This window comes from Erpetoichthys calabaricus, chromosome 14 (assembly GCF_900747795.2).
Source record: "Erpetoichthys calabaricus chromosome 14, fErpCal1.3, whole genome shotgun sequence".
Classification (NCBI taxonomy): domain Eukaryota; kingdom Metazoa; phylum Chordata; class Cladistia; order Polypteriformes; family Polypteridae; genus Erpetoichthys; species Erpetoichthys calabaricus.
This window is the reverse complement of record NC_041407.2, coordinates 24514027-24529493: the sequence shown is the minus strand read 5'-3', so window position 1 is coordinate 24529493 and position 15467 is coordinate 24514027. Positions and strand designations below refer to the sequence as shown.

At 37.7% G+C, this 15467-nt stretch overlaps 1 protein-coding gene across 8 annotated transcripts in view; it reads left to right on the top strand.

The window, feature by feature from the left end:
• bptf (bromodomain PHD finger transcription factor) overlaps positions 1-15467 on the top strand; it is a 133754-nt gene that overhangs the window by 51807 nt on the left and 66480 nt on the right. For 7 of the 8 annotated variants that reach the window (XM_051936280.1, XM_051936279.1, XM_051936283.1 and 4 more), the window contains exons 3-5: positions 12162-12382; positions 14183-14386; positions 14640-14831. In XM_051936280.1, coding sequence (XP_051792240.1) covers positions 12162-12382; positions 14183-14386; positions 14640-14831 — 617 coding nt within the window. The remainder of the gene's footprint in view (positions 1-12161; positions 12383-14182; positions 14387-14639; positions 14832-15467) is intronic. The other variant, XM_051936284.1, reaches the window with a different exon arrangement.

The following is a 15467-nucleotide window of genomic DNA, read 5'->3' as shown; positions in this document are numbered from 1 at the left end:
CTTTAGAAATGGCTTTATAACCTTTACCAGACTGATAGATCTCAATTACTTCTGTTCTCATTTGTTCCTGAATTTCTTTGGATCTTGGCATGATGTCTAGCTTTTGAGGTGCTTTTGGTCTACTTCTCTGTGTCAGGCAGCTCCTATTTAAGTGATTTCTTGATTGAAACAGGTGTGGCAGTAATCAGGCCTGGGGGTGGCTACGGAAATTGAACTCAGGTGTGATACACCACAGTTAGGTTATTTTTTAACAAGGGGGCAATTACTTTTTCACACAGGGCCATGTAGGTTTGGATTTTTTTCTCCCTAAATAATAAAAACCATCATTTAAAAACTGCATTTTGTGTTTACTTGTGTTATATTTGACTAATGGTTAAATGTGTTTGATGATCAGAAACATTTTGTGTGACAAACATGCAAAAGAATAAGAAATCAGGAAGGGGGCAAATAGTTTTTCACACCACTGTACATATACATACATAGTGCGTTGCAACACGGGCTGTGATTGTTACATGGGAGGGAGACGACAAATCACAGCTTCCCGCTTTCTAATCGGGCTTGTGATTGCTGCTTTGACGGTTGCCCAGATCCCACAGTATTTCCCCTTAGGAGAGGCGTTAGGCAAGTGTAATTGAATAGCGGTGCTGCAAGTTATTACTCTTTTTATGTTTATTTTATTTTATTGTAGAATCAAGTCACAGCTGCGCGCACCAGTGCGTGCGTGGCGGATGCGTACGGCTGACGTTTTCATTGTCTACCACCTTCGGTAATCATTCTTGAGGCAGATTGAAGACTTAAGTGCCAGCTTAACTGAAAAATTAAAGAAAACATACTAAGTTTTAAAAAAAATCAGTTTTAACGGGAAAAGATGCCGACGAAAGAAGAGAAGCAGCGGGACGCTAGGGTCAAGAGCTGCTCATTAAGCAGCAAGCGCATCAACCTCTGAGCAAACGAATGGTAAACGTACAGAGAAAGAGGATAAATACTATGAATGGTCATGTCAAGTGTATTCACTCCACGTTATCGTGCAGTGCGCTGTTACTGGTATTTTGATAAAAGAATCTGAATAACATATAAGAAGCGTATAAATTATTAAACAGTAAAACATTAACATTTAAGAAGTAAAGATACATTGAGTACTACTGTAGTGCTTTCGGGTATAGTACATTTTTTGTTTGCCCATTACATGCATAAATGTATAAATTTTTTGGTGTACCTACCCAAGAACACGCGACATGACCCGGCAGTTAAAAATGTATCGCTCCAGCAATTTTAACTTTGTTACAAAGTCATCTAATATGGTATTGCAAACGGCAGCGGGAGCGTTTCTATAAACTCAATTTAAACTTACTGTTTACACCGTGCTTTGAAGATGCATAGTATGCGACACGTGTTTCGCCGTAATTGTGGGCTCATCAGGAGTACACAGTCACTGCACTACCTTACGGGAATCGATCCTCGGACGTAGAGCCGAAGCCCCTAACGTTGTGCCACGGCGTGAGGTTCGTTCATTTGACAGCATGTAGATCGGGGTAATTACATTGCAGGCATTCGTAGTCTGATTCACAATCTGATTGTATGGGTGGTTACCTACCAGGTAACGCTTGTGGTTGTTGAGCAAGTCGGCTAACTTCTGCCACGGTGCCCTCTTTCAGTTGCGAGAAGCAGATCATACAATGGTTGAAATAGTTTAATATATATAGCAAAATCACCGCGCTTCGCAGGGGCGAATATGGTATTGCAAACGGCAGCGTTTCTATAAACTTAAAGTTACGGTTTATACCGTGCCTTGTTTCATATTGTTTTCCTACCTTATCAATTGTGTAATGTGTTTTTTGAACAGGTTTCATTCATGTAAGTGATCACTCCTGCTGCGTTCAGTCACTTCACGTGAGCCACTCTCTTGTGTGATGTTGCGATGTGCACGGGTTTATTTAATGTTAGCTAAGACCCGGCAGTTAAAAGTTTCTCGCTACAGCAATTTTAACTCTGTTACAAAGTGATGCAAACTGTCGTTTATACCTCGTGTCTTCTCATTAAACTTGTATCTCGCGAATATGGCATTGCAAACGGCAGCGGGAGCGTTTGTATAAAGTTAATTTAGACTTACAGTTTACACCGTGCTTTTTTATACCTCGTGTCTTCTCATTAAACTTGTATCTCGCGAATATGGTATTGCAAACGGCAGCGGGAGCGTTTCTATAAAGTTAATTTAGACTTACGGTTTACACCATGCTTTTTTATACCTCGTGTCTTATGAAGATGCTTGTATGCGTCACTCACTCGCTTCTTATTGTTTCGCTGCCTTGTCAATTGTGTAATGAATGTTTTCTTCTGCGCTCTTTGGGGCTCCTCCTTCTTTTCTATGTACTGAGTTCACAGTCAGTTCACGTGATTACGTGGGAGGCGTGATGACGCGACACGCAACTCAGTCTCCTACGGCCATCTTGCTGCCTACCATTACAGTATATGGACAAAAAAGAGGTTCCAGTTATGACCATTACGCGTATAATTTTGAAATGAAAACTGCCTAACTTTTGTAAGTAAGCTGTAAGGAATGAGCCTGCCAAATTTCAGCCTTCCACCTACACGGGAAGTTGGAGAATTAGTGATGAGTGAGTCAGTCAGTCAGTGAGTGAGTCAGTCAGTCAGTCAGTCAGTCAGTCAGTGAGGGCTTTGCCTTTTATTATTATAGATTAAGAAGAAAAGAAAACCTTTTTAACTTGAGGGAAAATATAGCAATATCAATTTGTTAAGGATCTGTTTTTTAGTGAAGCTGCCTTTACACAGCCTCTCCGCTGTTTTATAAACGAACACCATATAAGGCCGTCCTTTCTCCTTGCTTAGCGGTTCTGTATTGTTTTATTGTTCGTTTATTACAATTGTTATAGTTATTGTGTGGCTATTTGAGACTCACTTTTCTGTTCAGGTACCCATTTCCTTTATGTAATCCGCGGATTCTCCGCTATTTTTTGTTCGTTTATCACGATTATAGTTATTTATTGATTCCCTTCTTTAGCTGACTGCATGCTCATATAAGGCGCTCTGCTGTTTTTTTGTGAAGCAGCCTTTACACAGCTTATCCGCTGTCTTATAAACGAACGCCAAATAAGGTCATCCTTTTTACTTGCTTCGCTAAGGAAGCAGCCTTTTTATTTAATCCACGGGTTCTCCGCTGTTTTATTGTTCGTTTATTACGATTGTTATAGTTCTGTTTGTATACCACGTTGTCAGCTCAGCACACTGGTTGTAATATGACCAAGCTGTGCAAGCTTACTGTTGAGAATGCAACGTATAGTTGTACAGGAGAAAAGCAATCTTGCCTCAAATCAATGGCAACCTTTTGTAGGTCTATGAACTTAATTTAAACTTTAGGTGTACACGGTGCTTTGTTTCCGAAGTACCTGCACTCATGAAAATGTCTGTATGCGTCAGTCGCTTCATATTCTTTTCCTACATTATCAATTGTGTAATGTGTTTTTTGAACAGGTTTGATTCATCGAAGTGATCACACGTGCTATGTTTAGTCAGTTCACGTGAGCCGCTCTCTTGTGTGATGTTGCGATGTCCACAGCTTTATTTAATGTTAGCTAAGACCCGGCACTTAAAAGTTTCTCGCTACAGCAATTTTAACTCCGTTACAAAGTGATGCAAAGTCTCGTTAATACCTCGTGTCTTCTCATTAAACTTGTATGTCGCAAATATGGTATTGCAAACGGCAGCGGGAACGTTTCTATAAACTTAATTTAAACTTACGGTTTACACCGTGCTTTGTTTCCGCAGTAGCTGCACTTATGAATATGCTTGTATGCGTCACTCGCTCGCTTCTTATTGTTTCGCTGCCTTCTCAATTGTGTAATGAATGTTTTCTTCAGCGCTCTTTGGGGCTCTTCCTTGTTTTCTACGTACTGCGCTCACAGTCAGTTCACGTGATTACGTGGGAGGCGTGATGATGCGATACGCAACTCTGCCTCCCACGGCCATCAAGCTGCAGTCAATTACAGTATATGGACAAAAAAGAGGTTCCAGTTATGACCGTCACGCGTAGAATTTCGAAATGAAGCCTGCCTAACTTTTGTAAGTAAGCTGTAAGGAATGAGCCTGCCAAATTTCAGCCTTCCACCTACACAGGAAGTTGGACAGTGAGTGAGTCAGTCAGTCAGGGCTTTACTTTTTATTAGTATAGATAAAAAACATTAAAAAATGTTGACTCTAATTGAGCTAGATTATTGCCTTTCATAATTTTAGTTTGGTGTGGAGCCATTTTAGTGCTCAAGTGCCTACGAAGTTGTAGTGCTTTGAGAGGTTGTAACTTCTTCTTTTTTGTGCAAACAAAAGCTTGAATTTACCCCAACCAGTTCATCTGACTTGGATGAAACAGCAGAATATTCTACAAACCACAGCAGCAAAATTTCAAGATTTAGTTAGGCACATTGCAGCCAATTACTTTGGGAAGTATTGATATTACGCCAACTACATACAGTATCTCACAAAAGTGAGTACACCCCTCACATTTTTGTAAATGTTTTATTATACTGTATCTTTCCATGGGGTAACACTGAAGATATGACACTTCGATACAATGTAGTCAGTGTATAGCTTGTATAACAGTGTAAATTTGCTGTCCCCTCAAAATAACTCAACACACAGCCATTAATGTCTAAACAACTGGCAACAAAAGTGAGGGGTGTACTCACTTTTGTGAGATACTGTACATTGTGCTAACTCTGGTTATGGGCACAGTTTCCAATGATATCTCCACTGCAAAGTGTGCTAGTTCTCTCTGAATGCACAGAATTCTGATCACAATGGTCTTAAGATCAGTTTTGATTTAAATGCCAATTGCTGATACTGAGCAGTTCATGAAGATCACCTCTTGTTGTATCTCATCCAAGGCTGCCAGTGTTAATGACAGCAAGGTAGGAATACATTTTAAAGGTCCTTTGGTACAATTCAAAGACTTTGAACTTAGTGTTTCCTTCCTCTACCAATTTTCACAGTTCACATATCTAAACAGCATATAACCCTTCTTTAAAGCTACACCAGTTTATAAAGGGGAACAACCACATTCCTAGTTTACAGTTGTGAGTTATTCTAGCATGAACATCTTTGAGATGTTGCGAGATCCAGAATTACATGTCATTGGCTTGCATTGGCCCTATGGGAATTTTAAGACTACACAAAAAAATGACAGGCAGAAATTCAATCGCAGTCCCTGGAAATTTAAGGCAGCAACAGGTAATCACTGCACCTCCATACCAAGCACTTTGGCGTAGCATTAGATATTAATGCAAAGTTTACATAAACATGCAAGCTACATTTTCTTTTATCACTGCCAGAGACTTTCATGTAAATAAACTAATCATTAATGTCAATGAGTTATAAGGTATGTTTTATATTCTTTGCCAGATAATTTTAAATCTTCTTCATACTTGCACTAAACTGGGAAAACTGTGGAACAGTAGTAGTACAACTAGTATAATTCCTACATCTGACCTGGAAAATTGCAGTGTCAGCTTTCCTGGTATTTTGAAATTTGGTCTGTTTACACATGCATCCATCCCAGAAAAGTATCTGTAAAATCTTGGGTGCTTAGATCTATTAAAGAGGTTAATGTTTTAGTTTTCTTTCCCTGATTATGTAACCTAATGGTGACAGAAAAGGCGAATGTGCATTTGGTGGCATAACCAGGTTATGACTTAGTAGCGTACATCTTTCGTCACGCTTGTGTTACAATATTCACCGGTGAAGTGGAGGAGCTTATTTATAACCAAGATAGAGGGGAGGCAGGAGTTTCTTTGGTTTGATCTGAAATTTCCAAAAATTCACTGTAAAGTTTCCTGGAAATATTCTGTAATGTTTTGCAATAATGAAAAACCTATGTAATACTGAAATGCCACTCAAGTGCCACTCGCTTTATCGCACATAAAATATAGTATGGCAACTGACACACAGAGTATTAACAGTTTGTGATGCAGCTTTGATTTTGCTGTTTCAGGGAGTTCCTGTGATCTGTTGACATTTTACTAGCAAAACAGTTGTAGTTCTGAAGCACACAATCTGCCTACTGAGTGTTGCTGAAGCAGAGCAAACTTTATCATACTCGGACAAGACACAGTACAATGAAAGCTACCACAAACAGTAAAGTAATCTAGAATGCTATCTAACCCCTGCTAAAGCAAGATTGCTTCTGGTTGATTGCTGCACATTTCTAAGAGGTCTTTTTGTTTTCTTTTGCTTATAAAAACACAAGCAGGGTGCACACTACCTACATGCAGTGTTGCTGATATTAAGCACACCTTATCATGTAACTTAACATTTGCCTACTCTACATGCAACTCTGTATAGCATTAACCACCCTGGAATAATTTAAAATGTAGTCCTACTTCTGAACAGTAATAGAGTAAAAGTTATGTTCAAATTGAAATTTTGTAAATTTCACTCCTGATTTCAGACACTCCAAAACGCCATGGATGATTGACAACTGCATTCTCCTTTTAGTACGCTGATGTTTGTGTATTAGTCGTGCTTTAACCTAATCTATATTTTTCTGTGTGTACAGTATGCAATCAGTAAAATTTGTAATTACCCTAGGTTCTTGTCTATAAGCCGGACTCGTGTATAAGCCGGAGACCAAAAATCATACGAATTTTTAAAATAAAATCTTATCATAGATAAGCCGGACTCATGGATAAGCCGAACGTACTATAACCTATAACTAATAGAAAGGAGGGAGGTTAGTGGTCTCACTCGCACCCATTTATTTTCTTTAAGGGGGGAGAGAGTGTGAGATATTGGCGTCTCTCTCACTCCCCGCATGGCGCGGTTGGAGCGGCCGGAGCGCGTTCTTTCTGCTCTGGGCGTCGCCGAGTCAACACGCGTGCGTAGCTGTCATTTAAATTGTGATTTTATATGTAAGCATATTTAAATATATATCGCGGATTTTTTGCTGGTTCGCGGATTTCTGCGGACAATGGGTCTTTTAATTTCTGGTACATGCTTCCTCAGTTGGTTTGCCCAGTTGATTTCATACAAGGGACGCTATTGGCAGATGGCTGAGAAGCTAGATTGCTTACTTTTCTCTTTCTCTTGCGCTGACTATCTGTGATCCTGACGTATGGGGATTGAGCAGGGGGGCTGTTTGCACACCTAGACAATCCGGACGCTCGTCTAAAAATGCTGAAAGATTATGTTCACGTTGCTATATTTTCTGCAGCTGCTTCCTGAAACGACATGCTGCACAGTGCTTCGCATACTTAAAAGCTCGAAGGGCACGTATTGATTTTTGACTGAAAAACAAACTCTCTCTCTCTCTCTCTCTCTCTCTCTCTCTCTCTCTCTCTCTCTCTCTCTCTCTCTCTCTCTCTCTCTCTCTCTCTCTCTCTCTCTCTCTCTCTCTCTCTCTCTCTCTCTCTCTCTCTCTCTCTCTCTCTCGCTCTCTCTCTCACTCTCTCTCTCTCTCTCTCTCTCTCTCTCTCTCTCTCTCTCTCTCTCTCTCTCTCTCTCTGCTCCTGACGGAGGGGGTGTGAGCTGCCGCCTTCAACAGCTTTGTGCCGCGGTGCTTCGCATACTTAAAAGCCAAACACCACCATTGATTTGTTTGCTAGAGATTGTTTTCTCTATCTATGTGACATTCTGTGCTCCTGACAGGCACTCCTTTGAAGAGGAAGATATGTTTGCATTCTTTTAATTGTGAGACAGAACTGTCATCTCTGTCTTGTCATGGAGCACAGTTTAAACTTTTGAAAAAGAGACAAATGTTTGTTTGCAGTGTTTGAATAACGTTCCTGTCTCTCTACAACCTCCTGTGTTTCTGCGCAAATCTGTGACCCAAGCATGACAATATAAAAATAACCATATAAACATATGGTTTCTACTTCGCGGATTTTCTTATTTCGCAGGTGGCTCTGGAACGCAACCCCCGTGATGGAGGAGGGATTACTGTATAAGCCGGATTTATGTATAAGCCGATATTCTATTTTTTCATTTTCACAACTTTTTTCCTTAGATAAGCCGCGGCTTATAGACAAGAACTTAGGGTAGTATTCTTCCTGTAAACTTGTAAATTGCTCTGACCCTGTACTTGGTGAAGAGTGCTCTACACAAATAAATTGTTTCGACTATATTATGACATTTCTCTTAATTTCACTGGCACTTGCCATGGCTCCCAGTTTCCTCAGTATACTTATTACTGTGGTATAATGGGTTGTTTATGTTTTATTTATTTACAAGGGAGGAGGGGTGTATATTTTGGTAGTGTGCCTTCCTTTTGTTTTTATATCTCTCTATTATATTGGAAAAAAAATTCTGTCATGTTTGCATATTCAGCCTTGACCACTCCCCTCCAAACCACTCGCCCAGTCATTATTCCTACTGCGTACATCCTCCATCCATACCACCCTGTGACACACTCAATGCTAACTCACCCTTCAACACAATTGGTTATAATGGCAAGGCAGAAAACCAAATTATCTATTCAAGAGTGTCAAATTTTAGATTGCAATAGAAAAAGACAGGCAAGAGCTGATAAAGAATGACGAAAAAGAACATGAACAAAAAAGCGCTGCGTATAATAAAAATCAAGAACAAAGAGAATCGTCCAATAAAGAAAAGAAAGAAAAATATCCAGAACAATATGCAATCAGAAATTCAATAAGCAATATTTATAGAATATAAGTTAGAGGATAAAGAAAATTCATAATATTTAATTTTTATTTACTTTTTAGTATGTTTTATAACATTTTACTTCTACATTTTTACTTTTTACTACGTTTTATTATTCATTGGTATTTGAAATAGACAGCTGTAGTGAAATACTCAAGTAACTGATTTTCTGTCTATAATAACTAAGCACCAAACTGTCTTCCTCCTGTGCCCCTCATACTCTATATACCATCTTTTTAAATACAATCACTTTCTGTAACGGAAGAGCGCTCAAACACCCTTCCAGCGGCTCAGCCACAAAGCCCCCTGTTGGTTGGCGAGCATAGCAAGCAGTTATTTATTAATATTTTGTTCACTGCCAACTGAAAATATTACTGTCTATAGATAGAGTGGTGTAGTATTGCGGGGATTGTGTTTACTGCACTAAATTCTTCTTGAGGTGGTAATTGGGGTTTTTATTTGTTTTCGTGTTTTTTAAAAAAAACTTTGTATGTATACAATGCACAATTGATTCATTAGCTCACTCACTCATTTATGAACAAACACAATCTTTCCCGTTTAATTAAAAAACGGACATATGGCAGGATGGTACATCTCAGCCAGTAGGACATTTCAATATCCTGCCTACTTAAATGCTCTGTGCTGCAATAAGAGTATGCTTTATGCAGCTGAAGGATGCAGCAATGATAATTAATTGACAGTGCAAATACTACCACATTCCATTAGGGTGGACGGACGACTGAAGACAGGGTGGTGTCTTGGACAAGAAAAAAGATATGTGATCATGTCATGAAATGGAAAAAGAAAAAGCTCAGGGTACTTTTTTTTTTTTTTTTTGTCCCCCCCCCCCACTGGCACCCTAAGACGTGTACTGGTTCTCATTTTGCTTGTCTGTTCTGCTGTGTCGACCTCCAGCCTTAAGTCGCAGCACTGCAAACTGACACCTCTGCACATCGATCTCTGTGCTTAAAACAACAACAATAACATTTATCTATATAACACATTTTCAAACAAACAATGTAGCTCGCAATGCTTTACATGCTGAAGAAAGAGAAAAAAGACAAAATAAATAAGAATTAAAATTAGGGAACATTAATTAACATACAGTAAAAGTAAGGTCCAATGGCCAGGGAGGACAGAAAAAACAAAAAAAACTCCAGACGACTGGAGAAAAAAATAAAATCTGCAGGGATTCCGAGGCCACGAGACCACCCAGCCCCCTGTAGGTATTCTACCTGACATAAATGACCTCAATCAGTCCTCATTGTATTCAGGGTTCTCATGGAAGAATTTGATGATGACGGTCATGTGGACTTCTGGCCTTTAATCCATAATGTAGGGACATCATGGTGCTTTGATCGGGTGGTGGTGGTGCAGATCACCACCACAGAAAACCGGAAAAAGAATAGAAGAGAAAGTAGGGGTTAGTATGGATTTTGGAGCCACCATGAATAATAATAATTAATTGAATATACAGAGCATCAGGATTAAACTAAAATGTTATATGTTGTAAAAGTTATGAAAAAGTCATGTTAAACTAATGTGTTTTCAGCAGTTTTTTTTAAGTGCTCCACTGTATTAGCCTGGCGAATTCCTATTGGCAGGCTATTCCAGATTTTAGGTGCATAACAGCAGAAGGCCGCCTCACCACTTCTTTTAAGTTTAGCTCTTGGAATTCTAAGTAGACACTCATTTGAAGATCTAAGGTTACGATTTGGAGTGTAAGGTGTAAGACATTCCGAAATATAAGATGGAGCGAGATTATTTAAGGCTTTGTAAACCATAAGCAGTATTTTAAAGTCGATTCTGAAACACAAAATTGAGAAACCAAAACTACACCCCCCCACCATTCCATCTCTGTGCAGCAATATCCTGGAGAAAAGTCCCTTTTCACGTTAATACATCAGTGTAATACATAGGGTATTGACATTTGTGTCCTATATATCCACTTCAAGCACTGCTTTGCATATACTGTACATTCACATCTGCAGACTTTAAATGGGATCTACATACTACTGATGAACAACACAAAAAGGAATACTGTACTTAAGTGAATGGCGTGAACAAATGAAAATTATAAATACAGTATCTGTTAATGACAATATACTGTATTTCACATTATCCCTACCGATTACTACATTTCAGATGGAAAGAATACTTTCCTTTGAAATTGTGTTTTGCAGTACTGTAACAACAAAAAGCCAAGTCACTAGGATAAGGGTAAAAAGCAGAAATTGATCTAATCACAATATCACCAGTACTGGAAAAGGCAATTTTTAAAATAGTGTGGTATCCGCATTTCTTTACACTTCCTTTACTGTTTTTGTACAGTATTGATTCGCACTAAATTATTTGTGAAACAAATTGCATATTTGAAAGAAGTTTTACAGACATGAATGTTAGCCTCCTTTCTATCTAAATTAAGGGCTAAGGAGGCGCCTGCCAACTGGACCAATTAATAGATCTTTGCACTCACCAAGGCATACATTGGTTGTGCCATGAAATGGCAGCAAGGGACTGGCTCATTCCATTGTTTGAAGTCATAGCTCCAGACACAGCCAGAACATCTTTTTTTTGTTTTCCATTATCTTTGCAGATGCTTCTCTTATTTCTTCAATCAAGAAAAAATGCCTTGTAAATAGTAATCAATCTTTAATTATTATTATTTAAAGAGGTCTCATTCTGAAGAGGGAATGGGGATGGCTCCTTTAAGGCTTGTTTTGAGTTTGGAGCTGGGCACTTGGGTAATGATGCATGCAAATTAGCCATGTGTTAGCTACCAGAGTGAACATTATGGAAATTGAAAAGCACACAGGATAGTACTGTCATAGATCGAAAGATGTGGGTTTCCACATCTTCCATTTTCTGCCTTTCATACAGTTTTATTGTATATAATTGATAAAAAAGTGAATTTAAGTCATAGTGTTTCCAATGAAAGTGCATTGTATTGGAGTATTAGTGATATCTTGTGTATAGGTACTTGTATTGGAATGGAGCTTCATTTTCTACTTGATGGTGTTGAGAAATGCAGCCTTTTTTGTTACAACAACATTAATTGAGTACACAAACATAAAAGAAGTACAGTTTTTAATAATATCAGCAGTACTGGGAGCAAGTTAGAAGATATTTCCTGAATAGATTGTCAGTCTGCTAACATAAAAAAACAGGTACTCATAGATGATTATGGGGCTAGCAGGAGAGTGCTCTGACAAATGGACCATGTCGTAGTTTGCATTTTTTAAGTTAGTGTTAGTAAAAGAATAGTATACAACTCAGTTATCCATAGGTCTTCCATTCTTTGATGTGCAACAAACGTTGAGGTTCTCTTCTTCAGGGAAATAACTTCAGGCTTGACAATAATAATGGTTATTGATGTCAATGACACTTCTACTAATATTTTGATGTGAGCAACACTGACTTTGTACATAGTATTAATCTTATATGATAGACACTACATAACTTAATTGGAAATTAACTGTCTACTTTTAATCATCTAGAGAAGAAGACGGAGAACATGAGAGCAAGAAAATATGGTACTACAGCACAAAAGTTCAGCTGACTGAATTAATAGACAGTCTGGACAAAAACTACTGGGAAAATGAACTTTATAAAATCTTGGAAGAAATGAAAGACGAAATCCATTCTCACATGGATGTAACTGAAGATCTCACAAACAAGGCTAAAGGCAATAATAAGTCATTTCTGGCTGCAGCTAATGGTGAGTGACCGATAAGCATTGTGGAGCCATAATTTTTACCTTGTCGGTGTAGTTCTATATTACAATTAATACATTTATTTTTACTAAAGTTATTTATGAAAAAACTGCTTAAATTCTAAGCCTTTGTGGCCTTTCATTTAAATCCCTCATTCAACCAGTGATCCATGCCAACAGGCAGCCTGGCAGTGCTGATGCAGCAGAAGAGGAACACTGGAAATTGATATAATGTTATTGGTGTTGAAGAAAGATTTCTTTTTACTGGTTGGATTCCTTAAAGGTTCCCTTGTCAGTTGCTTGCTTACTTAAAGAACATCACGCCAAAACACCCCAAAACATCAAGGCATTCATGAAGACATGTATTGAACCAATTGAAATTCTGCTACCAGTCCCAAAATAAAATAAATACAAAATATGAGCTCTTACAGCCACCCCCCCACCTTTGTTTTTTTTTCTTGCCTTAAATTAGCCTTTCAGTTTTTTGTTTTTTTTTTTTACAAACTTAACACCTGGCTTAAGACGTGTTGGATATTGCAATTTTTAAACTTAATGCTTTGGATTGGAGCACCACTGGTGTACTGCATTTTCCTTACTCAGTTTTTAATGACCAGTCCATCTTGTACTCTATTCGGACAGGATAAATGTTCAGCATAAATATCTTGAAAAATACTAGAAAGTAATCATATGATGTCTGTAATGTTACATCCTGTTTGCATGGAATCAGATGTTGCTCTGTAAGTTACAGAGATGGGAGCATTTTTTTATGGAGGATTTTATCGTCACACCAGAAGAGACCAGCATTTAAATTTGCACAGGTTTTGCTGTAACTTGTCATTAATACATAGCTGAAGGAAAAAAAAACCTCTTAACCTTTCTAGACATGAGAAATAAACAGAAAAAAAGGTATATCACTATTAAGAGGGGTTCAGACAGGATTAAAATCAGAGATTCCCCGAAATTACCCCACCTCCCCATGAAAACCTAGCACAGTCTTAATAGGGCTTTAAAAGACTATTCAGGAATAAAAATACAGGCATTTTTTGTAAGTATTTTTTGTACTGTTATATGTAACTATTCCTTATTTAACTGTCAGATAGATAGATAGATAGATAGATAGATAGATAGATAGATAGATAGATAGATAGATAGATAGATAGATAGATAGATAGATAGATACTTGTTGGCAACATATCTGAAAGTAATTCTATTCATAAGCCATAATCAGGTAGATTAACTTCAGTCAGTGTATGTAGATGTGTGATGCTTTGTCATCTAGTACCGGAAGGCCACATTTTTTCCCCCCATCAGTACTTTCAGAAAGTCACCAACAACATTGCCCACTTCTTTTTGATGGAAAGCCTGTTAGACATTGAGAAATAAATATATGTGTATAATAAAGTGATATAATAAAAATAATAATTAAAATAATATATAAATATATTTATGTGTAATAAAAATCTCATCATATCAGACTGATTTTCCGGATACCAATGTGTACTCCATTATTGATCAGTTAGTATATTTTTAAAATTATACTTTAGGGCAGTATCTCAACTTGGATTCTTTTACTTAGTTAAAAGTTAGACTGTACCTGTGACTTTTCATATTTGAGGCAATACTGCCATCTTGTGGAGAAGTTGTCAATTTGAAACAAGATAAAATTTGTTCTAGCTCTCTGTACTATTGAATGATTATCCTCTTTGAGATTTCTAAAACTCAATAATGATGTGTCTTATTGGGGGTCTGCATTGGCTCTTCCAGTTTCTCTCTTATATCCCTGTCCCCCATGTCATTTCTGTGTAGAAGAAATACTGGATCGCTTAAGAACTAAACAAGAAGCTGAGCTTGAAGTTAAAAAAACAGTGTCTGAAGAATCTGACAGGGTGACAAAGGACTTGGGGTCAGAGAGCCAGTCTTCGAAAGAGAAAATTGAACAAGACTGTTCTTCTGAAAAGAATTCTGAGATTAGAAAAGAAGAGAATCAACTTGAAATTGGACAAGAAGAGGGTACGTTAACTGCATATTAGCTGCTTCATTGTTTGTTATAATGGAGTGTGTTTTATATGAGAAAGTATAAATTTAAGGAAAAAAAATTCTAAATTCTTTCTTGATTACATTCTCTTGACTTGTTTAGCTGAGCCAAACATTATATGAAAATTGTTTTTAGAATAAATGAAGTTCTGTGTAACTGTTCGACATTGCATCAGTAATGTTTGAGGTAAGTACTTAATTAGGTCACACTGTCATTTTGCTATGTTAGTACTTACAACAGCACCTCCCAATGGCGAGGAAGGTTGTTACCTAGAGGAACTGAAACCTTCATCCTTCACTGGCATCGGAACTGCTTCTTCTGCAGCTGAGACAAGCACGGTTGAAGAAAAGAGCACATCTGAGCCTCATGTAGGCGTCCTGGAGGAGAAGCCAGCTGTGCAGCTCACCGAGGATGCAGCAGGTACAGAGGATTGCTTAGCATGTTAAGCCTTTCCTCTGCCTTGTTTTTTCAGTATGCCAGCTATTTCAGTGTTCTGTGTCTTGATGTTCAGACTGACAGCTGTAGCCTGTGTTGATTATAACAGTTTTTGGGACAGCCTATGCAAAGGGTTGTCAAGTTAACTGTTTAATACACACTTACTGTATAATGTAGAATTTAGACATGTATTGACATTCATAATATGGGGTAGTTAGAACGTTTGAATCCAGTTTGATCATCAGGTAATATATGATAGAGTTGTGATAAATTCGGTGTCTAAATGGCAGTTTGGTTTTCATCTTTTTACATTTTTATATTAGATTGATTAATATAGTTTGTTTCGCCTCTTTTTAGAAACAACATTTTATACAGATGTTTTTTGTCGGTCATGCAACGCTTGTATGTATCAGAGTGTGACTTTGAATGCAAGCTCTGAATTTATGTTGCTAACAAGTAATTGTGCACTGGTTTGCATATTTGGATAAAATTAATTGATACGTCTCCTAGAAAACCTACCAGAATTATTTTAATTTGTAATTCCATTCTAAATATGTAAAGTTATAACATTATTTATATATATATATATTTATATTTTATATTTATATATATATTGATTTC